Source organism: Cervus canadensis, chromosome 26 (assembly GCF_019320065.1).
Source record: "Cervus canadensis isolate Bull #8, Minnesota chromosome 26, ASM1932006v1, whole genome shotgun sequence".
In the NCBI taxonomy this organism is placed as follows: Eukaryota; Metazoa; Chordata; class Mammalia; order Artiodactyla; family Cervidae; genus Cervus; species Cervus canadensis.
This window is the reverse complement of record NC_057411.1, coordinates 41588949-41614905: the sequence shown is the minus strand read 5'-3', so window position 1 is coordinate 41614905 and position 25957 is coordinate 41588949. Positions and strand designations below refer to the sequence as shown.

At 47.1% G+C, this 25957-nt stretch overlaps 1 protein-coding gene across 2 annotated transcripts; it reads left to right on the top strand.

The window, feature by feature from the left end:
- Window positions 1-954: 954 nt before the first annotated feature.
- Window positions 955-17760, top strand: ZNF518B (zinc finger protein 518B). 2 transcript variants are annotated; one of them, XR_006265667.1, is made up of 3 exons: window positions 955-1058; window positions 11114-15450; window positions 17519-17760. XR_006265667.1 is itself a non-coding variant. In XM_043448028.1 (2 exons), the coding sequence occupies exon 2, from the start codon at window positions 11302-11304 to the stop codon at window positions 14533-14535; it is 3234 nt and encodes a 1077-aa protein (XP_043303963.1). In that variant the 5' UTR covers window positions 955-1058; window positions 11114-11301; the 3' UTR covers window positions 14536-17760. The 2 variants fall into 2 exon arrangements, 1 of the variants encoding a protein (XP_043303963.1); XM_043448028.1 differs by having other exon boundaries at window positions 11114-17760.
- The last annotated feature ends 8197 nt before the right edge of the window (window positions 17761-25957 follow it).

Here is a 25957-nt window from a genome sequence, read left to right as displayed (position 1 = left end):
AGAATTGGACTATAAAGAAAGCTGAGTGCCCAAGAATTGATGCTTTTGAACTGTGGTGTTGGAAAAGACTCTTAAGAGTCCCTTGGACTGCAAGGAGATCCAACCAGTCCATCCTAAAGGAGATCAGTCCTGGGTGTTCATTGGAAGGACTGATGCCGAAGCTGAAACTCCAATACTTTGGCCACCTGATGCGAAGAGCTGACTCATTTGAAAAGACTCTGATGCTCGGAAAGATTGAAGGCAGGAGGAGAAGGGGATGACAGAGGACGAGATGGTTGGATGGCATCACCGACTTGATGGACATGAGTTTGGGTAGACTCCAGGAGTTGGTGATGGACAGGGAGGCCTGGCGTGCTGCAGTCCATGGGGTCGCAAAGAGTTGGACACGACAGAGCGACTGAGCTGAAACTGAAACTGGGCTTCAGGTCTGACGTTCCCCATCTTTGGAAAAGAAAATATTGAGACTCCGAGAGGTCCAGGGACTTCTTCGCCCAAGGTCCCACGGCGAGGATGCAAAGAAGTTTCAAGAATCGGGATTCGAACCTGGGTCTTTTAAGCCCAGTTCCTTCACGGCGGCTTTCAATAGAGAGAGACACAGAGAGAATTTGGAAGGCTGAAGACCGGAGCTCCTTTGCTGCTCCTGGACTTGAAGCTCCACGAGGGCAGGGAGCAAAGGCCTTCTTTCTCTGGGCCCACGATCGCTCGGCTTGGGTCAACGATATAGAAGCACGACCGGTTCTCCTTTGGCGGGGGCGAGCGGCTCTCGGGGCCAGCGTGATATCGCACCGCAGCTGATGTAAAGGCTCCGCATGCGAGCGCTGAGCTCAGGAGCCCCGGGGGTGCTCCGCAAGGATCTGACAGCCGGCGGGGGAGGGCGCAGCCTTAGGGACCTCGGGCGCCGGGCGCGCTCCGGACGGGCCTCCAGCCGCACTGCGCACGCGCGGCGTCGCCGGGCTCCGCCCCCCGAGTAGGGACCTACAGCGGGCGCGGCGGCGGCGGCCTGGCGCTGGCGGTGTAGACAACCCCCCTTCTCCGCGGGACCCAGACCAGCCGGCCCGGTGAGTGACTGAGCCGGTGGAGGGGCGAGGGTGCCGGGTCCCGCGTGTGCGGGGCAGGCGGGCGGGTCCACGGGTGCGGTGAGGGGCCGCGCGGGGTGCAGAGGCCGGACGAGGCCGTGCCGGGCGCGGGCTGCCGGGGCCGTGAGGTGCGGGGGCTTGGCCTCCGCGTGCCCGGGGCTGCCCGGCCGGGCGTCTGTGGCCGGAGGCCCCGGGGCAGACGCGAGGCGGCCGCGGGCTCGGACTGGACGCGGAGGAGGAGGAGGGGGCGGCGGCCTGGACGGGAAAGGGGGGTCTCCCGCCGGGCTGGACCGGGTGTGGGAGGAGGGGCGCGGGGCTGGGATTGGGGGGAAGGGGACGCGGAGCCAGGGATCGCGGACCCCCGGGGGTGGCGATGGATCTGCGCGCCCGACGCCCCCGCGCTAGTCAGCCTTTGTGCCGTTGCGATCCCGCACGCTCGCCCCCGAGAGCGCCGGGTCGCGACCCTCGACTGCGGCGGCGGCGGCGGCTGCGGCTGCCGCGTCCCCGCTTGCGGGGCGCCGGGCCCGGCCTTCTCCGCCCGCCCCCAAGCGTTTTAAATGATGCATTTCTCCTGGGAGAGCTCCTACCGGTCGGCTCCGAGCAGGAAGTGTCGTCAGGAGGGCCATTTTTAAAGCCTCCTGCGAGCCTCGGAGGTCCGCGTTGACGTGGTCCGGTCTCCGTGGCCAGAAGGACGCCCCCCCCACCCGCGCGCCGCTCCCCCCTGCTGGAAGGGGGCGCGGTGTTACCCGTCTGCGCCCCCAGCGCCTGCCGTTCCCCGCAGCCGCGCCGCGCGACGTGGACTCGCCCTGGATAACGCGAACCGTCGGTGTGCGCGTGCCAACAATAAACTGGAAAACCCGACTTGGCATTGTCTTTCCTTGGGAGTTTGGGGGCACGTGCCCAGGGTCGGGCTTGTCCATGGAGGGCCTCTGTGCTGGAAAGGGGCGTAAGGGGACGGTAGATGACGGTTGGTCTCCTTCTATAAATGCTGACGTCACTCTTTGGGGGACCTTACCCCAGTCCCAGATGCTTTTGTATCTTATTGCCTTGGGGACGGTCTTTGGGTAGTTTAAAGCCAAAGAGACCATGTAGGGTGCAAAAGAACGAAAATGCCCGAATCGGAAAGGGAAAGAAGCCAAAGGAGAGAATGAAGAAAACACTTAAGTTCCTCTGTGTACGTTGGTTATTCAGTGTATCCCGTGAAAATACCCATGATTTTTAAAAACTGGGATAGTGAACAGCTTATTAACCTAAGGTAGGAAAATGAAAAGTGAACTAAGTACTGAGCACTGTGTTCTGATTAAAAACAAACGTCTACACGCCTAAACTGTGGTGTTAGATCCCTGAAACATTACCCCCTTAAGCTTAGAATTGAAGCCACAAGAGTGAGACAAAAAACCTTGGTCTCCAGGAGCAGGCAGCCCTTTCCTATGGAAGAGCAGAGAGGATAGGAATGTGTTCCTTTATCTCTGAGTCAGGTATGCAAAGTTCATTCCAATCCCTGACTGGTTCCCAGCTGGAGATACTGGCCCAGCAAATGGTAGTTTAAAAAACCAGTATCCCAATATAGTCTGTTTAGGTAGAATACAAATGTTTGACTTTTAAAATTGTATCAATGTTATCCTTAACCTAGGATGCGTTTTCAAAAGCTTATTTTTTAATCTTGGATCTAATATAGCCTTGAAAAATAATACTTTTGTGCATATTTAGTTTTGTTAGGCTGCTAAACATTTATTGCAAGGTGCTTCTTGGAAACAGACAAAGGAGGTCATTATTTATTGGGCCTCCTCCTTCGTGAGTTATGCCAAACTAATGTAGATTTTTACAAGTCTAGTAATAGCGATTTAAAAATACACATAGGTCTACTGATCTATTCACTTGAAAGTGAGGAGATCTGGGCCAGTTTATGAGGAGAAAGAAGAACAAAGAACATTGTTACTGTCGCCAGGAAGGCTGACATTTTTTTCATTCATCGACTCCTCCATTCAGCCAATACACATTTGAGTGCCTTGTGTGACCAAGCCTGTGGTAAACAGGGTCCCCACCAGTGAAGCTTTCTCGGTCTCGATTGTTCTCAAGCAGCCTGGCACAGATGGCATTTTCTTTGTTCACGTATTCAGACTCAGCCAACTGCAGTCCCCAGAATGCATCCTGGGGATGAAAGTGGCTGGAGACCATCGGATCCAGACATTCTTATCCTAGGGTGGGGAGTGGGGAGGCATCAGAATGACCTGGGAAGAATGTGAGCCTTGTGCCCAGAGAAGCGCAGTCTGAGTCATTCTTCCACCTGAGTCCTGGGAAGCCTTTTCCCCTTTTAAGCTCCCTTGCTGGAGAAGCGCTTTGGGGGCTCAGTCCCCTTTTTCTCTACAAGCAAGGAGGACATGGAGAAACCAAGGCTACACAGACCCAGGACTTAAACCCCAGTGTCTGGCTTCTGTTGCAGGGCCTTTGTACGGTGCCTCACTGCCTCCCAGGGTTCTGAGCATAGAGGCCTGTGTCAGAGCCTGAGGTTGAGACCAGATGGGACTCAGTGCCTGGGAAGAGCCCATGGGACTCGGCATGCTTTTGACTCACTCAGCCGCTCGATGGCTCCAGGCAGGAAGTAAGAATGGTGCCCAACTGTGACTGCTGTTCTCAGCCTCCCTGAGCAGGGTAGCAGAAGGAATTTAGGTTAGACGCCAGCTGACTGACTCCATGACCTGGGAAAAGCCAGTTTCTCCGGAACTTACAAGAAGCAGGTAATTGGAGGGGGCACTTTGAGGAGTACTGGAGGTAATGCATGAATCTGCCTCCATACCCCACCCTCCGCTTCCACCTGACTTGGGCCGCAGTGCCCAGCATTGGTAACACAGCCAGCCACGGAGAGCTTCGGCATCAGATCACTAGTGTGACATTTACCACCTCCCTGAAACACCTGTTTACTTTGCTGCATCCTCCGTCCACAGTTTCTTAAAGACAGCAGGCTGGGCAGGGGTCCAGTAAATAGTCCTGACTCATGCCCATTGTGCTCATGACGTGCCAGGCACGTTTCAGTTTCCAAGAGTCTGCAGACGGGTTACTGTCATTACACACTCCACAGGGCATCTGTGATGATGTTTCCAAAGTCAAAAGTCTAATAAGCAAGGGTCTATCAGAGTCTGCCTTCCGGTGTCATTACAGTTAAGGCAGCGGCCTTGCCTCACCTCCAGGCGCCCAGGGATGAATTGGTCTGTGAAAGGTCGCACAGGAGCGTTGAGATAGGACACTTGCTCCGCTGCAGCTGTAATGTCCGGTGAGGGTTCTCAACCTTGACTGCACGTTAGAACCACCTGGCAGGCTTTTAAAACACCCTGAGCCTTCCCCCGCCCCACACAGGGGGGCCCAGGCATCATTGTTTTTAAAGCTCCCCAGGTAAATTTGCTATGTAGGAGAGTGACTACACATCACAGAGACCTCGTTAAAGAAGTTTAGCATCCCAGACATTCTGACAGGTTGACTACCCTGATGCAGCCAAGGTTAAGAATCAGTGGGAGGTAATTTTTGTTTGTTTAATTATACTTTTTTATTTAACTCTTACTCCATTTCTTCTACAAAACTTTGACTTTGAGGCAAAAAAATGGAGGGAAGTACAAAGATGTATTTGTCCTTCATTTTTATCACCTTTAGAGACCTGAAGTCACTAGGAATGTTTAATAAGTAGTACTACCTTGTGTTTGAAAGTGAAAGTAGCTCAATCATGTCCAACTCTTTGTGACACCATGGACAACACAGTCCATGGAATTCCCCGGGCCAGAATACTGGAGTGGGTAGCCTTTCTCTTCTCCAGGGGATCTTCCCAACCCAGGGATCGAACTCAGGTCTCCTGCATTGCAGGCAGATTCTTTATACCAGCTGAGCCTCAAGGGAAGCTACCTTTCTTAAAATGCTAGCAAGAGCATAGTTGCCTCTTAAGTTTTTTTTTTTTTACATGTATAGAACCCTAAGTTTTGATACTAGTCATATTCTTTGTTTAGAAATGTTATCTCTTAAATTGTTCAAAAAGAATAACTTCTTTTGTTCTCTGATGCTGTCTCAGTTCACATACTCTGCAGTGTCAAGTCTTCCTCTAAGGAACTCTTTTGTGGACTGGAGAGTGGGGGAGAAGAGCCTTGCCTCCAGCCAGAAACCTTTTATCTCGTTAGGCTTATTTGTTAAACTACGAATCTGCTCCTCTGTGATGGCTGGAATCTTCTACACTTGAAAGAATCTTTCTTAACCAGAAATATGTTGGCTTATTTCTTGACAAAACCTGTAGTTTGCCAAACATAAGGCTACCTGCTCACTGCATACACCATTTCCTCAGGTCAGTCATGTCAATTAGGGTATAACTCCCATTTTACAAGTGAGGAAACTCAGGCCAAGAGAGGTTAATGAGTCCAGAATGACACAGCTCCAAGTCAAAACCTAGGTTTTAAACCTTGCTCCTGGTAACCCATGAAGATTGCTCTTCCAACTCTCGTGCACTTTCTTTTCACCTGGAAAGCTGAGGAATTGGAACACAGGCTCTCTTGCCCAACCTTCTTGCCTCATTCTGTGTGCCCCAAGTGATACACTTGGATTCAGAAGGAAGTCTAAGATCCCAGAGGTGTACATTTGTCAGCAACATTTAGAAGTCTTTCTTGCCATCAAGGTGGCCATCAGTTCTGTCATTTCAAGTGAAAGTAGATGAGCACAAAAAAAATACTTCATTGATGTTTTCCATTGTGTAGATCTATTTACCATTCAGTTCAATTCTGATTCTTTGTCTGAAAAACTTCTTGCTGAGTGAGAACATTGTTTCTCCTTGAATACTGACTTACTGGGGAGGTGTTGGCAGTTTACACACCTAATGTTGGACTGTTACCCTTATCAGGTATCATTCATTTACATACTAATGATCACTTAGGGGTAGAATGTTTTAAATTTTTGATTATTGAAAAAATAAATAAATTTTTGGTTATTGAGACACGTTACTTAGACTAGCCTATGCTCTCTATGGCTTAATAGACAAAATGAAAGGATTCCTGTCTTCGAAAAGCTTTCTCATTTGCTTCTCTGTCCAAGAAAGGATGCAGTCAGCCAGCTAAAATTGACTGTTTGGTGGGCATCTCATGAACACAAGATGTATGTGATAATCTGTGTAGCATATGTATGATTTAATTGCCTAGCAACTGTTTTTTTTTTTTTTAATTTTGCTCATTAACATCTAGTGTGGGAACACATTCATTTGCTACAGGGATAATGCACAATTTAGCTGAACTTGGAAAGGAAAAAGTCAGTCAGTACACTGGATTATATGTCAACCTAAGTTGTAGTGAGCACTCTTGTAGATAAAGCATCTTTTCCTTGGCAACTATAAGCACCTGTTGGCCTGTTTGCCACCAAGTCAAGGCGGATGGCTTGACCCCAGAGGTGAATTCCCTTTTAGACAGTACAACCTAGCAACTGTAATTAAAATTATAAAATGAGATTCACTGTGTACTCCAGAAAATGCCAGGTAACAAAGAAGTATGTGTTTTAGCTCCTTGGACTACTTATGTGATAGGCACCATTTCTTCTTCTGTTTTCTTCATAAAATAAGGGAAAATAATATTTTTAGCAGTTGTGTGTGAGTGACTTAGAACCTGAGTGCTTATAGTCACACTGCCCCATTCAGTCCTCATGACAGCCCTGAGATACAGTAGTAATTGTTCCGCCGCTCAGTCACGCCCAGCTCTTTGTGGCCCCATGGACTGTGGGGCACGGCAGGCTTCCCTGTCCTTCACCATCTCCCAGAGCTTGCTCAAACTCCTGTCCATCGAGTCGGTGATGCCATCCAGCCATCTCACCCTCTGTCATCCCCTTCTCCTCCCGCCTTCAGTCTTTTCCAGCATCAGGGCCTTTTCTGAGTCAGCTCTTGACATCAGGTGGCCAAAGTATTGGAGTTTCAGCTTCAGCATCAGACCTTCCAATGAATATTTCAGTAGGTACTGCTACTGTCTGTTTTATAGTTGGACAGTTTGCTTCAGGTCAGGCCTGGAAAGCAATGGGATAGGCTTGGAAACCCTATGATCTGATTCCAGAATCTGCTGCCTTAAACATTGTTATCCTGCTTTCTGTTCTTCTATTGACACTTGACATGTCCAGTATTTAGAAATCAGATGCTTCCTTTTTAATAAAAACTTAGACGCCCTTCATAAGTTTTATAGCCCTCAATGTCACTGGACTGGTTTCTAACAAACTCAACGTTTTTCTCCATCTGTCCCTCCAAATGTTTAAGTCACCAGGTCAAGTGAGCTCAAAGTCAGAATGAAAACCTGGCAGTGGTGGATGCTGCTAGGCTTTTTCCCGGGAAAAGGCAAGACTCAGTCTACTGGAAGCATGTTTGTCACACATTGTGTGCCTCCTCTTTGTCCATGGAAGTCATCTTTCTCTGATGCTGGAGGTAATCGTGCATTATAAAGCACACTTTTCGCCATTTAAAAACGGGCAGCTTAACATTAACTTTTATTTACCATGTCCGAAGTTAATAATATTAAGTATCTTCTGTGTTTTTGAGAGCCTTTCTAAATGAACTTTAAAAAAGTATGTCTCTAGTCCTAGGAGATCCAAGGCAGAGATGTTGTAAAGGGTACTGTGAGTTTGGAAGGTAGGTGATCCCTGAGACTGATGTTACTCATAATTGGTTAGTGGCCTCTCAGCATCTGGCCCACACATGGCTCTGACACCGACAGTTGTTTTGTGTAATTCTTGGTCATCAGTTCACTGGGGAGTAATCTGCCAGAGGGCCCAGGTTCACAGGTGGCTGTACCTGAGTGTGAACAAGGTAGAAAAAGGGGCGTGGAGGGAGCAAGGTCCCGGGGACCCATTTCAGGTGTGCTTGGCACAGCATCAGTGTCCAAGTGTAAATGCCAACATCAGAGCCATCTCCTTCTTCCACTGTGTCCATTTACCTCTGTCTTGGATGCTACGTCTGAGATCTTTTTTCACCCATGACTAGCTGCACGTTATGATGGCCAAAGAGAACTTTGTTTTGAAGAAGCTAGACATCTTTGTCACCTGGACGGAGGGAAGTACCAAGGTAGAAACTGTATAGTTTTGAGACTGGCTTAGAGGCCAAGAAGGTACTTTGCAGCAGGTGACATCATTGGGTCATGCATGGCCTAGCACCTTGACTCCCCCATTAAACTCTATTTTCTAATCACAGCTCATGCTTCGAATTGGCACTTGCTTCTGTGGATTCCTTATTCAAAATAGCTGCTGGCATGGCCTTGCAGAAGCACCTCCAGGAGGCGCCTGCGCTGCAGAGGCACTGAGCAGGCGTGGTTGGTTCTCCAGTGGGATGTTCTCCACTTTTCGCTAAGGTCTTTATCACCCAGTCCAAGTCTCCAGTCCGGGGGGAATGACACCTCCACCTTTCAAAAGGATTTGGAAAGGAAATGGCAAAACTGCCTATTTTGTTTGTTCTTTAAAGAGTTGGTAAGCAGGTTATACCAGGCAAGCAAGTTACTTTGTCCCACGTCCCCTCCTTTCCCTCCCTCCCTCCCTCTCTTTCTTATCTCTCCTATTCCTTTCCCTGCTCTCCTTCCTCTCTCTGTTTCTTGCTCACTCAAGATTATGAGGCTGGTATGCACATCTTGTAAACAGAATTGAGACAGGACGAGAGAGGGAAGGGGCAGATAAATGACTGGTCTATCAGGGATTCGGTGGTTTGTAGCTCCAAGGTCAGGATCTAAGAAAGTTACAGGGATGCTGGTTTCAGTTTTATTGAAGGGTAAATTCTGGACAGTGAAACTGCCCAAAGAGGGAAGGAGTTTGGTGTCTGGCAGTTACTAGAGCTTCAACTGCATGACCAGCTGGCAAAGATGGTTTAAAAGATTGAATTGTTGCTGGAAGTCTCAGCCATTGATTTCTGATAGTGCCTTTTCGTCAGAATTACATGAGTGACCACGGGCACCTCTTCCCCATCTCTCTCCCACTGAAGTTTAGATTGGTGAGCTTTGGGGTGAAGCCGAGTATCTCTCTTTGCTATGATTCTGTGGCTCCTCCAGCTTCAGGAACCACTGGATCAGATCCCCTTTTCAGCCTCTGCATTCCTCAGACCAGTGGTTTTCTTAGGCTCTGCCTGCAGCCATTGCTTCCTCTGTTTTAGTAGGATGGAAATGCCAACTGAACGTGTGGGCGATAGTAGCATTCTTAGATGATCAAACGTGTATGACTTCAGCCTTTCAGACTTATTTTGTGTGGCCCTTGGCTTGTGAGCAGGATCCCAGAGGGAAAGGGCTAATTCCCATTCATGTTTCTGCCCATCTGAACAGACACTGAGGCCTTGTGTGACTCTTGACACTTGGGGAAGCACTTGAAAAGTACATACGCGTTATCTTGTATTCTTTAGTGCTTTAGTCCTCATGCTCCTCTGTGGAGGAAGCTGGGTAAGTGTCTGTAATTCTGATTGCCAGATGATGAAAAAAAAATACTGATGCGAGAAAGGTTGAAAGTGTTTTGTTTTTTTTTTAAGATCGTAAAAGGAAGCCTTTCCACAGATCCTGAACTAAAATGGTTTTTGCTTCGCTGCTAGTTCTGTGTATGCTGAAAAAAGAATGTGTGGTGAAAGAAAACTATTTTTATGTGAGAATCACTGCATTGCACGCGTTGTGGTACTGGCTCCAGACGACAGGCGTGCAGTCCCGCTGCCTCCCTCTCCCCGTCTCCCTGCTGCCTTCGTTTCGCCCTCCCAGACCCGGGTCCCTGCAGCAACTGGAGGCAGTGGCTGGAATAAAGGTCAGGTCATGTCGTGTTGCAGCTCTAGGCTCTCCCCAGGTCTCCCTTACGTGCGGGAGAAGCCATGTCCTCACGATGCCGCACTGTCGGTCTTCCCTGGACCCGTCTCCCCTTCCCCTGACCAAATCTGCCCCCCTCGCCTAGCACCCCCTTTCTTGTCCACTGACCCCCAGCCTCCTTGCTGTCGCTCAGGTGCTCCAGGCCCACTTCCCACAGACCTTCGCCCTCCCTCTGCCTGAAGTGCCCTCCGCCCCAGTGTCGGCTTATCCTCAGGCCCCTCCTGACTGTCCACACCCCCACACCCCAGCCCTGCGGCCTCGTCCCCTACTCACGCCCAGTCCCCCTGGCCTGGTTTCATGGTATGTTTTCCCCAATCACTGGCCACCTTCTGCCCAATAAAGAAACACTTGTTTTCTCCCCTCTCTGCACTCTCATGAGGGGAGGGGTGAATTTATTTCTCACCACTGCCCTGTAGGGGCTGGAGCAGTGCCTGGCACCTGATAGATGCTCAGTAAGATGCGAAGCGGGTATTTGTCTGCCTTGTGTTGTCAGAATGTTGTTGGCTTCCTAGCACTTGTTCAAGCAGATGGGGTGCATGAGAGAGCGCTGGGATCCATGCTCGTGACTCCATGTACATAGAAACAAATGGACCCTGGAGCTGGTGTCCTGGTTCTACCACTTACCTGTGTTTAGAAGCTAAAGTGACAGAAGGTATTAGGGAGGTTGATACAAAATTACACTTGTGAAATTGCTAGATGCTCTCCATGACACTTAAAAGTAACTCACTCAGCAAAGGCCATCCTGAGTGACTGCCATGATTATTACCCTGCTAAAGTGATGCGTTTTAGAGGGTAGAGTTTGAAAATATTTTCAGTTGAGGCTTGTTATTTGCCAGTTCTATTGTACTACGTACTGTGTGTACCAGGGCTTCCCCGGTGGCTCAGCTGGTAAAGAATCCGCCTACAATGTGGGAGACCTGGGTTCCATCCCTGGGTTGGGAAGATGCCCTGGAGAAGGGAACGGCTACCCACTCCAGTATTCTAGCCTGGAGAATCCCATGGACTGTATAGGGTAGCAAAGAGTCGGACACGACTGAGTGACTTTGACTTCACTTCTTTGTACTATGTGTTACTATCAACATGTGCACCAAGATAATAGGTGAAGATTTAGCATAAAATTCCCAAGGTCATTGAAGTAGAGGGTAAGTCTGGAAACATGTTAGCTAAGCTAAACATTAAGTTCATGCATTAATCATGCTTTATGATTTATTTTCCCCTTAGTGTTGCCTGGAATATCAGAGAATTGGAAGCAGTCACGTTTGAGGATCCTGGCCTGCTTTATGAAGAAAGATAATTAAGTATGCTCCTAGGTACGCTGCCACAAAGTGTACCAAAGATGCTTCCTAAGGATTTTATCGTATGAAGTCTTCCTGGATTTCAGCGGGCTTTTTAGAAATGCAGATGAAGAGATGAAGGACATTGGACAGCAGCTCTGTAGCACACAAGTTGGTGACGGACGCAATGCCTTGACCATGTCACCCAAACAGCCTAATGCTCATCGAGGGACTCGACCAGATAGACCAGACACTCAGACTCTTCTGTATCAAGGCTCCGAGGCAGAGGCTGCCGCCATGACTGTCGCTACGTGTGTAAAGTGCAAGAGTGTGCACGAGGTCCCACTTCAGGATCTGAAAAAGGGCACTGGACAGAGCCAGAAGGAGGACAAATACGTTTGCTTCAAATGCAGCCTTGGCGCGGCCGCTCCCCATTTCCACTTTGTGAACAACAGTCGCAGTGCTACTCAAGTAGGAAATAAACCAGAAGCCGTCTCAAGTTCTGTCAATCACAAGTTTAAGGTAAGGAACTTCAAGCCAGGCAAATACTATTGTGACAAATGTCGATTTTCCACAAAGGACCCCCTGCAGTACAAAAAGCACACACTTCAGCACGAAGAGATTAAGTTCGTCTGCTCCCACTGCGGCTGCATTTCCTACACGAAAGGGGAGTTTCAGAGGCACCTGGTGAAGCACACAGGCGTTTTCCCTTACCGATGTGAGTACTGTGACTATGGTGCTATCAGAAACGACTACATCGTCAAACACAGGAGGAGAGTCCACGAGAAGGCAGGGGCCAAACGGCTGCCCAAAGCCGCTGCCAGGCTGGAGCCAAAAAGGATCAGCGCCTCCAAGCAAAACCCAGAGCTTTCAAAAGCTTCCAGTCCCAGGACCACATTTCAAAATAAGTTGTCAGATCAGCTCTCAAGGTTTTCCCTCCACGCAAGTAAAGACAGGACGCACAGCATCACATTGTTACCTGAATCCAAAGAGTACCAGAAAGACGTGGTGTGCATCCCACACAAAGGGGCCCTGTCAGAGCCCACTGAGCTCAGCCTGCTGGGGAACAGAAGTGTGGAGGTGGAGGTCTTGTCCCCCTCGAAAGAGCCCGTGCAGCCGGGGATGCCGTTAACGGTGGTGGCGCCAGCCGAGCTCGTCGTCCCCGCCAACTGTCTAGCCCAGCTGATGGACGTGAAGGTTGTCAACGGAACGCAGCAGCTCGTGCTCAAACTGTTTCCCCTGGAAGAAACCAACTGCCTCGATGCCAGTGGAGGCGATGGAGGTAGTTCTGAACGTGGGTCTAAAGAGAGGGGTGCAAGCGAGCAGGAGAGAATGGCTTCCGCAGAGCCCATGCAGTCCCTCGCGATCGAAGGGAATATCGGAAAACTTGGAGGCATCAGTAGTCTACAGTCATCAGTTCAGAAGCAACTTAAAAATGTGAAATGGGTGAGGTCTTACGATTTTTTCATGCCAAATTCTGGCCGTCACAGCAGCGGAGAATCCCTGCTCAACCCGGGGAGAGTTGAGAGTTTGCAGAGAAAAGGTTACCCGTATCCCCATAGAGCTGCTCTGCCTTCCATTGCCTTCAAAGGCCATTCTCCATTATCTCTAGTGAAAAACAGTGTTTTACGTGGTCTTGGAACTTCATCGAACTCTTTTCCATATAAAACTGCCCTTTCTTTTACTGAAGACAGAAGAAACTTACCCAGTGACTCGCAGCAGTTATTTCCCGTGTCTGCACCGCCTGCAGCCATTTCCTTCTCTGGAGAAACGGACTCACTGCCCCTATGTCAGAATGATGTGGGCTCTAGGAATGAGATCAGCCTTCCTGCAAGAACAGTTGCCCCTCCCAGGAAGCTGCAAGACAGCCAGACACAGGAGCATAAGGCAGTTTCAAACACAGGCCAGGCTTCCTCTCAACACAGAAGTGAGTATTTACACATCAACATAATGGGAGAAGACAGAGTCAGAGCCCAGCAGTCTGGGGATAAACCACTGGAATTAAAGAATCCCGACCAGACTAATGACTCCTTCGATGGCCCGGTCATCTCCTCAGTCTTTTCTCTGAGCTCTGGATCTGAAAACGTCCCTGAGGGCGTCAGGTGGAATAGTTCAACATCCAAAATAAAGTCAATTGAACTCTTGCGCAGAAAGATAGCCCAGTTAATCGAATCCTGTGGCAAGCCTTCATCTCTGGCTGCAAATGGCGCCCATCGACATCCTGTAGGGAAGGCGTCTAAGGTCACTTCAAAAGCCACGCCTGAATGCATCCAGGAAATTAACGTGTCCTTCAGCAGTGCTGGCTGTTCCACGGGCATGCTCCCCAGACCTCAGGACGCTGGTGGCGTCAGTGGGCAGCTCGGGCACCAGCAGGCGTATCCAAAGCTTGTCGAAGGCAGCAGCGGGAAAACCGAAAGCAGAGTGACCAAGAAGCCACATGTGGCTACTCCAGTGTTGATCCCCAAGGGGGCCGTGTTGAGGGTTCTTAATTCCTCTGAGGATTCCCACATTATAGAGGCGACCTGCGAAGCACCTGTCAATATCCCATGCAGTGAGACACAGTTAATAAAGCCCATTCCGCTCTGCCCAATGAAACGGACAGACCCGGACGTACAGTTTTTGACTAGTGAAAGTGGACCCATAGATATGTCCCCAAATCATGATCTGTCTTTTCGGCCTAAATCACGAAAAGAGAGTGCCCACTGCAGCACTGTGCCCAAAAAACCCGGACCCCTGCATGGCCCGCAAGGAAGCAGTGAAATGAGCAAGCAAGCGAAACTGTTTCCCAGAAGTCTTCCCATCAGTAAAGGTAAACCCAGACAAATCAGCTCATCTAAGAAGAAAAGCAAAATCCAGACTGACCCCAGCCGCTGTTTCAGGGATCCTTCCATCTTTCAGGTTGCAAGACAGCTTCGACTGATTGCAGCTAAACCAGACCAGTTGATCAAATGCCCCCGTCGGAACCAGCCCGTCATTGTGTTAAACCATCCTGACGTCGACTCACCGGAGGTGTCCAACGTGATGAAGGTAATCAACAAGTACAAAGGCAACGTCCTCAAGGTGGTGTTGTCAGAGAGGACTAGGTGTCAGTTAGGCATGAGGCGGCACCACGTCCGACTGACCTACCAGAACGCGGAGGAAGCCAATCAGATCAAAAGGCAAATGATGCTGAAAATGAAACTGAAGAAGGTTCATAAAAACAACTACCAGGTGGTGGATTCCTTGCCTGATGACTCATCGCAGTGTATATTTAAGTGCTGGTTTTGTGGGCGGCTCTACGAGGACCAGGAAGAGTGGATGAGTCACGGCCAGCGGCATTTGATAGAAGCAACCAGAGACTGGGATGTTCTTTCTTCCAAGGGCAAATAAGTGAAAAGCCGGTCTCGGAAGCGCGGTGTTTTTGCTCCCTTTCAGTTGGTCCTGGTTTGGGTGGTTTGGTTTTGTGTCCCTCCCTGACTCAGCGGGGGAAATAGAGGCTGCAGGGATGGGAGGGCAGGCCAGTCTTGCGATCCTCCCAGGAATGCAGGGAGCCACGCGCCTGAGCCCAAGCCAGGTGCCTGGACCTCAGAAGGGTCTGTGTCCCTGAAGGAGTGTGCACAGATTCACCTACACGCATTTGTTCGGGGAGAAGGGAAACTCGGAACAGATTTTAGTGGGATCTGAGATTTCTCTTCAGTCGGCAGCCTTTTTCTGAGTAGATAACAAATCTTTTCTTATCCATTCAAAGGGGCAAGTTTAGAACGTTTGACACATGCTCTTTATATAACAAAATGCTACTGAAGAATTAAACCCAGGTCTTGGTGTGCACATCCCTTGTTTTTTTTTTTCCTTTTTGCGTTAACTTATCTCCTGAATACTTGGTACATAATGGAGATTACATTTTCTACTTCGTTATCTTAAATTTGGTTATAAGAAAGTGGCGTTCTTTTAAATCCCTCACCCACTCTGCAGTGTTGCTGAGTGTTCACTGTAGCACAGAGAGATTGTGCTTTTGTTGACCCCTTTAAAGAATGATTCCAAAGTTTGGCCTGAGTTTGCAACAACAGCAGATGTTAGGGGAAGAATAAAAGATTTTCAAGCTTTTGCTTTCTTTTTCAAGTACCTTGATTTATGACGGTGGGGGAGGGAATGTGCCTTTATTGGAAGAAGAGAAAAAGAGAAAACATCTGAAGTTGTCTCCCGTTTGCCCTTATCACTCTCCTGAGAGTCGGCTGAGTAATCCATGTCCGTTGTGAATGAACAGGCTCCGTTGAACCTGGATGACGTTTGGGGAGACAAGTCGAGGTAGGATTGGAAAGCGAGTTGGGGCTTTAGTGAGACTGAGTTTTGGTTTGGGAGCTCCCCACAAACCAGGGCTGGGGGCTGCACGCTCTGTCTTCCTCCACCACCCGTGGGTCAGATGCTGCCCCCCCGCCGGCCAGGTCGTATTCTGCCCTCCCTTGGTGGGTTTTCTGAACAGGCCCTCTTGTGGAATAGACCGCTTCCCCACTCACCTGTCCACTCCTTACGATTTTTCCCTCCTGAAAACACTGTGAACAGGCAGGAATCTGCAAAATGGAAACCTCCCCACTGTCTTTATTCAGGCTCCAGGAACACCGTACCCTGTTTTCATCGATGGTAATTTCTAACTGATCTCAGCTGCAATCAGGCCTTCCCTGCTGCTCACCCCGCCTGGGAGGCGGCTCCACAAACACTCCAGCTCCCCCCACCAGCAGAAGGCAGGGCTGGTGCTGGTCTCCACAGCCCGCCCTCTGCACCACTGTGGCTGCATGGGCAGGTGGATGGCTTGGCAAGCACAGATCAGCCTGGGTTGTGTTCCTCACATGCCCCCCACCGCCCCCAGCCAGCCGCGAGCCGGCCATAATGCAGAGCACAAGTGCAAGGCAGCCCCAGGGCGCACGTTTTCCTTCCTTGTGGACTCCTCCCTTGGAGAACCGGGGGCGGTTATATCTGAAAAGGGCATGAGCAGGCTTCTTGTTGGCTTGTCAGTTGAAGGCTTCCTGATCCATTTCCATGTGGGGAAGTCTTAGGTTATCCTCTGATACATTTGATTGTTAATACTTTGTAGTTGGTTCTCATTACAGATAAATTGACGTGGCTTGTGTGTAGTTTAATACATAATCATTACGTTGGTTTATTGGTTAGTTTTTATTGAAATTTGAAACTTGGGTTTTTTTATATGTGTATATACTTGTGTACACATATATTTTTTACCATATGAAGACTCGGTAGCTAATTTTCTGATTTCCTATTTTATAATGGAGTTATGTGGGCTGGAAAAATACAAAGCATTTTATATTCTAGAAATAATTTATTTTGGAAGTACATTTTTATAATGGTCTGATCTCGTTTTTAGAAAATGGAAGCACAGTAAGTGATGGGTCTGATTTCCATGAACAAATGGGTGTAGAAACCCCTGTGAATCGTTTCAGTACAGTATCTAGTCCTTGTGCATTTCTAGTTGGTGCTCTTTGGGAAATGGGTCGTGGGTACCACTTCACTACATAAAGGATAGCAATCTTAAGTTTTATCCACAGAAGACTTATTATCCCCCAACCCCCTAGCATGAAAGAAGGCTCTTAAGAGTTGAGGGGAGAAGAAAAGGCTGTGACTTTTTTTTTCCCCCTCCTTCTATACCTCACTGCTTGGTAGCATCTTTCCTGAAAGGCTATACCTTGACCTTCCAGGAAAGATGACCTTGAATCAGGTCAGAGTGTTAAGTGTCAACATGAAGTATTACTTTCACACTTGGCAGCATCAGCTGTTTTTCAAGTATTACCTAAAAGTCAACTTATGTACTTGTACAGAGCAAAATTTTGTGAGTGGAACATGTAGCTAGGCTTCTTGAGATTTTCAGTACCTTTTAAGGAATTGAGAGAGCTTCCTGGAAGTCATAAAAAAATGAGAAAGCAAAACATGTCTGTCTTCCTTATATAAAGAACCTTAGAAAATAGTGTGTTAACATGTAGCTTAATGTCATGAAACGAACAAAATTGGAGAAGGTAGAGGCAGAGCTGTGTTAAGTATTTGTCAGCTTTCTTACCTTAATTTTGAAGGATCTCTACTCACTAAATGTTATTCATAGTTCTTAATACAAAAGTCATTAACTTATTTTTTAACGTAGACTTTCTTACTTTGGGGGATCGGGAATGAGACGATCTTCTTATATTTATGATATGACAGTGAAAAAAAAATTTTTTTTAACATACCCAGAGGCTATTTTACTCAAATTTTTATTCCCAGTCCAAAACACTTTGTGAGTCCCTCTTATGGGCCAAGAGCTGTTGGTTGAACTAAACTGAACACAATGTATTAACCCTCCAAAGTTCCATCCCTCTTTTTTTTTTTTTAGGACATAATGATATAAGCCACTCCAGAAAACGAAGACGTGATGCTGCTCAGCCTTTGGGATATTTTTTGAATCTGTCAGTGTCCGATTGAGCAGAAAACAAAACATCACATAACATATTGTAAGCATTATTATATGTCCTGCATTAACAGTCTGTGTCTCTGCTGCTCTGACTTTGAAACACGTTATGTATATAGATAGAGACGTTGGCGTAACTTTTGTTAAATAAAACAACTTTAAAATTCTCTCTGTCCTTTCATTTCACATGTTCTGAGAATTGGCTATTACACAGCCGTCCTGTGATACATTTCTGAACCACATAAAAGCATCAGTCTACACAACACAGGTGCTTTGAATTCCATGAAAGTGTATTTTAAATTCCATGTGCTGCTGGTTAACCAGGCATGACCTGAAATGAGGTCAGGTGACATTTTTGTTTGCTTTGACTTACCCTCACAAGAGATGCTGGTTTGAGCAGCAGCAGCAATTTTGGTAGCATGGTCCTCTCATCAGAGAAGGTGTCTGGGACCTGCCCTCCATGTGCGGCCTCAACTAGGAGTGAGGCTCAGGTGGGAGTGTCCCCAAGTAGTCAGGGAGCCTTGGGGGGCCAGGTGTGTGGGTGACACCCTCTAGCCAAATGTACGTGATTGTTTATATCTGATTTCTCTACATTCTTGGAAAGTATGAGGGTATTTGGTGAGGGGGCTTCATTCCCTCATCTTATTCCCAGTACCCAAGGAGTCGAAAAGAGAAGAGATTTAGACTTGAGTTGAATATTGGCAAATCCTGAGGAAAATACAGGAGGTAGGAGTTGCTGAAGTTCATCAGTTTGGCTTATTACCTTGAGTTGAGTCATCCTCCAACCGTGTAGATCTAATTAGTTACCACCTTCAGTTATTTGGGCTTCCTAGGTGGCTCAGTGGTAAAGGATCTCCCTGCCAATACAAGAGACACAAGAGACTCAGATTCCATCCCTGGGTCGGGAAGATCTCCTGGCATAGGAAATGGCTACCCACTCCAGTGTTCTTGGCTGGAGAATTCCATGTGCGGAGGAGCCTGCCAGGCTACAGTCCACAGGATCACAGAGTCAAGACACAACCAAGCCCATTTGACTGGTTATCTAGGGGAATAGAGATCAGATAAGGCAGCTGAAGCCCAAAGGGAATTTGTATAGCCCTGGACTTCAGGCTATGATGTCACTAGGATGGGAGATGGTAGCCAAGACAGACAAAGGCCAATAGTTGTGAAACGGCCCTCACTAATCTACTTATTATAGTTAAAAAAAAAAAAAAAAAGTTAATAACACCTGTTCATCAGGTTCACATGCCAGTGAGTGAAGTAGTGGACGGGACCTTGGGGCAGGAAGCCCCGCGGTACCCTTCCTTGCATCTGTGAATCTCTCCGCCTTACCGTATGTACAGCGTTATGTTGCCACAGGTGTCTGCGTAAATTGCCCTCCTGAGGTTCCAGCACATGGCAGACATACTCTTTAAGGTATCACATTTGGAAGTAGTCGAATATGAGCAGTGCTGTCCAAATATAATACGTATACATATTCTTGACTACCTAGTAGCCACACTTAAGACAGTAAAAAGAGCAGATGAGAAAATGTTTTGCCTCAATACATTCAAAATGTGATTTAGCCATATTTCAGCATAAAACCTCAGAGAAGGCAATGGCACCCCACTCCAGTACTCTTGCTTGGAAAATCCCATGGATGGAGGAGCCTGGTAGGCTGCAGTCCATGAGGTCGCTAAGAGTCGGACACAACTGAAGTGACTTAGTAGTAGCAGCAACATAAAACCTATTGAGATATTTTCTGTGTGTAAACACAAAGGGTGTGTGTATATATAATACATACATATACTTTAAATGAGGTTTCAGAAGTCTGGTATATTTTAAGCTTAAAGCATGTTTCACTTCTGATGCTAAATTTTTAGTTGTGATGTCGTCCTATCAAAATATATGTGTGTTTAGTGGAAAGATTGTGCTGCTTCAGTTAAAAAATTCAGTTCTCTATTGACCCTAGCCACGTTCCAAGTGTTCATTACCCGTAAGTGTCTAGTGTTTTATTATATTGAATAGGATAGGACCAAGGAAAAGGACTCTATTGTAAATATTAGCTTACTGGTCTGGATTTCTTGATGGGAAGGGTCGAATTTCATTTATCTGTGTGTGTCTCTAAATCTAGGCCAGGTGAGGCTAGCTTTTACTCACATTTAGGGAATGGCGCTTCTGTTCCAGGTTCTGTTTTAATACTCAGCAAACAGTTCAGTTTCTAGATCTGCCTTAAAAGCTTGCACATGCGATTTTTGGAGGTGCTTTATTTTGCAAGCATAGTTGGTCAACCAAACAGATGTTTAGCGCTCACTCACACTGTATTCACAGTCGGTCAGGGACCCAGCCTGCTGGAGGGGCCGCTGGTCTCTGCACCATCTGAACCACCTGGGCCCCTCCGTTACCGGGGCAGGGACAGAACAGGAGCGGAAGGTCTTGCACGGGTGGGAAACAATACATAGCACTTCCACTCACAGCCCACTGCCCAGAAGTGGTCGCATGACCTTCCAAAGGGGCTTCAAGAGAATGGCCCTACAGCCCTGGACCATAGGCTGAGAGCTGGGGGCATGCAGATAGCAGCTGCCGGTGGGGAAAGCAACCTGCCAATCTGACGACTGTGCAATGGTAACAGCCCTCTAAGAGTCGGTGAAGGTATGGAGAAACGGAAACCTCAGCACACTGTTTGGCAATATCTAAACTTGAAGGGGCAATATATTGCTTTGTCTGCCTTTCCCGGATCCCTAGTGAGATGGTGGTGGTGATGCTTTGTTCGCTAGGTCATGTCCGACTCTTTGCCACCCCATGGACTGTAGCCCACCACGCCCCTCTGTCCATGGGATTCTTCAGGCAAGAATACTGCAGTGGGTTGCCATGCCCTTCTCCAGTTTTCAAAAGGATCTGGGTCCAAGTTTTTAAAAATACGAGACAACACCTGAACTCACATGAGATCCATATCCTCAGAAAAGTCAGTTCCAGGTGAATCACTCACTCAGTTGTCCTAACCCCCGTTACGGGAGACTCTTTGTCTACCCGTATGTAACACACCTTCCATACATGCAGGTTTCGTATTTGTGTGGTTCTATGGTTGGGTCTCCGTGCTGCAGCACCACACAGCTTACTGTGATTCTTCTTCAGTAATTCTACTGAGACGGTTTACCACTGACAGAAATGTACACAAAATGAGTCCTGGCAGATAGACTACCCTTGGCTCTTGGCTGTTTCATATGCATACTAAAATCAGCTCACCAATCCCTGTTGAGATTTTGATTAGAAAATAATGGAACTCATAGATGCATTTGAGGAAAATTGTAATCAATCATAACATGTGACTGTCAGTCTGGTAAGATCCCAATAATCTGATAATCGGTTTGAAAATGTAGTAATGTGCTGGACAATAATGTTTTATCATTTATTTCCTTCTTTTGGAGAACAGTTTTCACTCACAGTAACAATAAGAACTGTATAGTTTGCATAATCAATTAAAGCCATGAAGGAAGAAGAAAGAATTTTAAGAGTTCAGCAAAATTGCCAAACGCAAATTCGATATTTTAAAAATCAGTCGAATTTCTGTACATCAACCATGGAAGTGGCTCTAGTAGCAATGTTCCTCTCACTATTCAACTGTCTAAAAGAAGTCCTAACCAGTGTGAAATGAAAAATGAAAATTGGGATCTTTATATTTTCTGTGTAAGCCATAGGCTAGAGCTTAAAAGAAAGAAACATGGGAAGAGATAAAATTTCCTTAGAGTTTCCCCATTCCATTTAAAGCATAATTTTTGCTTTAGGCTTTGGGAAGGTACATTTTATCAGCCTAGGGCAATTCTCTTCTAGTCATAAGTCATTTAGAGTTTTCTCCATAACTAAATTACATAACATATTTGAGTTAACTTCTTTCTTTAAAAATCCTAATGTAGTGTATTACTTGAATAAAATTTTCTTGTGTTAAATCTTCCTGGTATCCCTGGGATAAATCTTACTTCCTCATGATCTGTTTTTGTGTATATAGTGCTGTGTTTACAGATCTGCGAGTTTACACCATAGAATGGATAAGTCATTTTATTTCTCCATTTGATGCAAATTGCTTCTGAGACAAGAGAACAGCTGGTCCTTGCAGCGCTAAGCCATCTCGCCAGTAAAGACATCTTGGACAGGCATCTGCAGCAGAGAAGGAAACTGGGTTGGGGAGGGAAAGAGTGGAGAGGCTCACTACCGACTTGATTTCTGTTTGCTTTTTCAGGTTTTCCATTCCTTATTAGGTCAGTTGTGCTAATCCTTTCTGTTTCGTCCCATATCCCTAGAAAAATGTAAACAGTAGTCATGTTCTTTTGATGTTTGTATGCAAGTAGAATGATGCATCTTATTAGGGATACAGAAATCAATGTGCCATTGTGTACACAAACCACATTCCCCATTTATTGAATGATTTCACAAAGGTTGTAAAGTCAGTCACTTAAGGTATGCATTGAAATTGTTCTAAAAAGATTTCTTTCAGTTCATGAGCAGAGCCCATAAAATCTCTAAAAACAAGGTTTTCTTCATTCTAATTCTTTCACGGAGAATTCCATGGGCTGAGGAGCCTGGCGGGTTACAGTCCATAGGGTTGCAGAGAGTCAGACTGAAGTGACTTAGCAACCATGCTTGAAGACATGCCTTCATATGGGTAAAGAACAGAACTAGAAATGGTTCTTGTTAGGGAATGAAACTTCACCAAGTCACAGGGGACCGCCATCGGGCTTTTACGGTTCATGTCTCTCAAGTCACTAGCCATTCACTTGTCACAGTCCCAGTGTCTGCTATTATCCAGGCCAGACTGACAGGGAGTACTGTGGTTTGCCTCATCTAGAATGTATTTCGGTTATGCTCACCTTCCAGGGACCTAGTGCGTGCATGCATGCTAAGTCGTTTCAGTCCTGTCAACTCTGCAACCATATGGACTGTGGCCCCCCAGGCTTCTCTGCCCATGAGATCCTCCAGGCAAGAACACTGGAGTGGGTTGCCATGCCCTTCTCCAGGGGATCTTCCTTAGCCAGGGATCAAACGCGAGGCTCTTCTGTCTCCTGCATTGGCAGGCAGGTTCCTTACCACTAGTGCCCCGTGGCAAGTCCCCAAAAGCCTATTATACAATAGAGTGGGCTGACAGCAACACCAAGCCTATACTTTTTGGAATAATCTAATAACAAACCTAAGTTTGTAGTGGCTTCAATTCAGCAAAGATCTCTGTATCCTCATGCGAAGTCTACTGCAGGTTGGGCAGCACCCCTGCTCATCTTGCCTTGGGGGCCATGCTTTAGATGGCAGAGTACAAAACAGAGAAGGGAACGGGTGGAGGAGGACACAGGGCTGGCTCTTAGTTGCTTCAGCTAGGAGGTGACACATGCTTGTCCCCAGCGGTCCTTTGGCCGGAATTAGTTCAACAGCTTCAATCAACTTCAAGTTGTTGTTTGTTTAGCTCATAGGTTGTGTTTGACTCTGAAACCCCATGGATTGTAGCCTGCCAGGCTCCTATGTGCATGGGATTCTCCAGGCAAGAATACTGAAGTGAGTTGTTTCCTTCTCCAACTGACTGCAAGGGAGGTTGGGAAATACAGGGGAGGGCATGGGATATTTGGTAAGCAACAACTTGCCACAGTAACTGTATGATTCTGAGCAAGTAGCTCAGCCTCTCTGTGCCTCAGAGCATGTAGCACTCAGTTCAGTTCAGTTGCTCAGTCGTGTCCGACTTTTTGAGACCCCATGGACCGCAGCAAGCCAGGCCTCCCTGTCCATCACCAACTCCGGGAGCTTACTCAAACTCATGTCCATCGAGTTGGTGATGCCATCCAACCATCTCGTCCTCTGTCGTCCCCTTCTCCTCCCACCTTCAATCTTTCCCAGCATCAGGGTCTTTTCCAGTGAATCAGTTCTTTGCATCAGGCGGCCAAAGTATTGGAGTTTCAGCTTCAACATCAGTCTCTCCAGTGAACACTCAGGACTGATCTCCTTGCAGTCCATGGGACTTTCAAGAGTCTTCTCCAACACCACAGTTCAAAAGCACCAATTCTTCAGCACTCAGCTTTCTTTATAGTCCAACTGTCACATCCATATATGACTACTGGAAAAACCATAGCTTTAACTAGATGAACCTTTGTCAGCAAAGGCATATCACATCAGCCTCACTTTTATAGCCAAAACTGACATATTTTTATATCATGCAGGATTATTATGATAATTCAAGCACCCAGGATGGTATCTCAGATATAAGTTTAATTCAGTAAGTATTTACATACTAATGTATCAAACATCTTTTCTGGGGAAGACACACGTGATCATGGTATCACAGAGACTCTCATAGCAAGATTCTTGCCCTCACATTGCATGTTAAACTTATGATTCAAACTCTGGTCCTTGGACCAGTAGCCATCTGCATCCCTTGACATTTTGTAAGGGCTCCAGATTCTCTGATACCATCCTTGACCACCTGAATCTAAGCCTGCAAGTCCCTGGGTGATTTATGCATACAACAGTCAGAGAAGTACTGATCTAGAACATTACCCCTTCATTTCTCCCTTCACCAGGCTTATTCTTTGTTTCCTTTTTCAAGAACACCTGCTCTGATTCTCTCATCAACCACACCCCCATCACAATGTTAGGGATTAGGCGTTGCCATGGCATCGCTACTGCTCTTAGAAAATGGAAGAGGGGAAAGTGCCCAGGGTTCAGCGGGGCAGAGACATTCTCTGTGTTATCAGAGAAGGCAGCATATGCAGGGTTATAATTAATGGTAATATGAACTGAGGGTGGAGGGGAGGGAGGGGCCAGCAGGAAGGAAGACAGTAGGAAATGAAAGGAAAGCGTCCTTCAGCTGCACAAGCTGAGCCCTGAGTCACAGTGAAATGCAGGTTGCAAAGAACTGATCCGTGATGTTGTTGTGGGTCAATTGGTTACGAGCTTGCTCAGGACTCGTGTGTTGAAACCGGACCACCTGCTCGCCGTGCCATCATTTTATGGCTGGTTTACAGGGCAGCTGGGACTGAGGGCACACCTTCTCTGGGCTCAGTGCGTAGTCAGCTTGTGATTTGAACTCTGTTGTTTAGTTTGCTGTGCATACAGGTAACAAAGAATCTCACTGAAATCTCACGTATATCTCACGCAGTCTGTCTACCAGAGCCGAAGCTGTTCTTCCAGGGACCACGCTTTGAAAGCCTCAAGTTTTCTCTTTTATAAAAACAGAGCAAGCAAGGGCTGTTGGATCAAGCTGAAATGCTTGTCAAAGCATTTCAAGTCAAATATCCTTATTTATTCTGTGAACTGATACAGAAAACAGTCGTTTGCCTAATGCTGCAATTTATCACTTAAGACATAATAGATCCAACCACAGATTCCTCGATTTTGTCTCCAACACTAAAGGAGAACTAGTTCATCTGACTGCAGAGTAACCAACTCCCTGACCTCTCAGCAGCTCAGACAAGACTGATCAAACTTCACTCCTCCAAGTGCTGTCCCGTTTCCATTGTCATTCCTGAGGATTTTGGTCCTGGAGGCTCTTTATAAGGTTATCTGAAGCATGGACATGTCTCACCTAGAGGTTCTGAGTAGTACTTTATAATTAACAGGGCTTCACTGAGAGCTCAGTTGGTAAAGAATCCATCTGCAATGCAGGAGACCCCAGCTCAATTCCTGGGTCAGGAACATCTGCTGGAGAAGGGGATAGGCTACCCACTCGAGTATTCTTGGGCTTCCCTTGTGGTTCAGCTGGTAAAGAACCTGCCTACAATGCGGGAGAACTGGGTTCGATCCCTGGGTTGGGAAGATCCCCTGGAGAAGGGAAAGGCTACCCACTCCAGTATTCTGGCCTGGAGAATTCCATGGACTGTATAGCCCCTGTGGTCACAAAGAGTCGGGCACGATTGAGCGGCTTTCACTTTCACTTTATAATGAACTCCTAGGACCAGCATGGTATGGGTGGGCTGCTATGGAGATCCCCAAGTTCATCTCATGGTTTTAAAAATCTCTAGGGAGTCTGGCAGGAGCTTCAGGGCCAACCAAAAAGTATTAGGGTCGCCAACCTCCCCCCACCAGACACACACACTCCAGCCAGAACCTGTCCTCCTTGGGCTGTTGTTGCTGTTCTCAATTTGTCTCCAAACTTTTTTGAGGAACAAATGCATTTTGATCCTTTGAAAAATGAATTTAGCCTTTAACCTTTATTTTAGAAATCATAAGCCTAGCAAGTCCCTTCATTTCTTCCAGTCTCAATATCATACAAATCTCTGTCTTTGGAAGGGATACATATTATATGTAGAAGAAAATGGAGTGATTCTTTCTAGTCTTTATTCACATTAGAAGACATTTCACTAAGAAATCATGACTATTTTTGGCCTCGTAGCAGGGCTTAAGGAATGTCAG

Coding starts and splice junctions, on each gene's coding strand:
- ZNF518B (XM_043448028.1), top strand. CDS start 11,302: ATGAAGGACATTGGACAGCAGCTCTGTAGCACACAAGTTGGTGACGGA.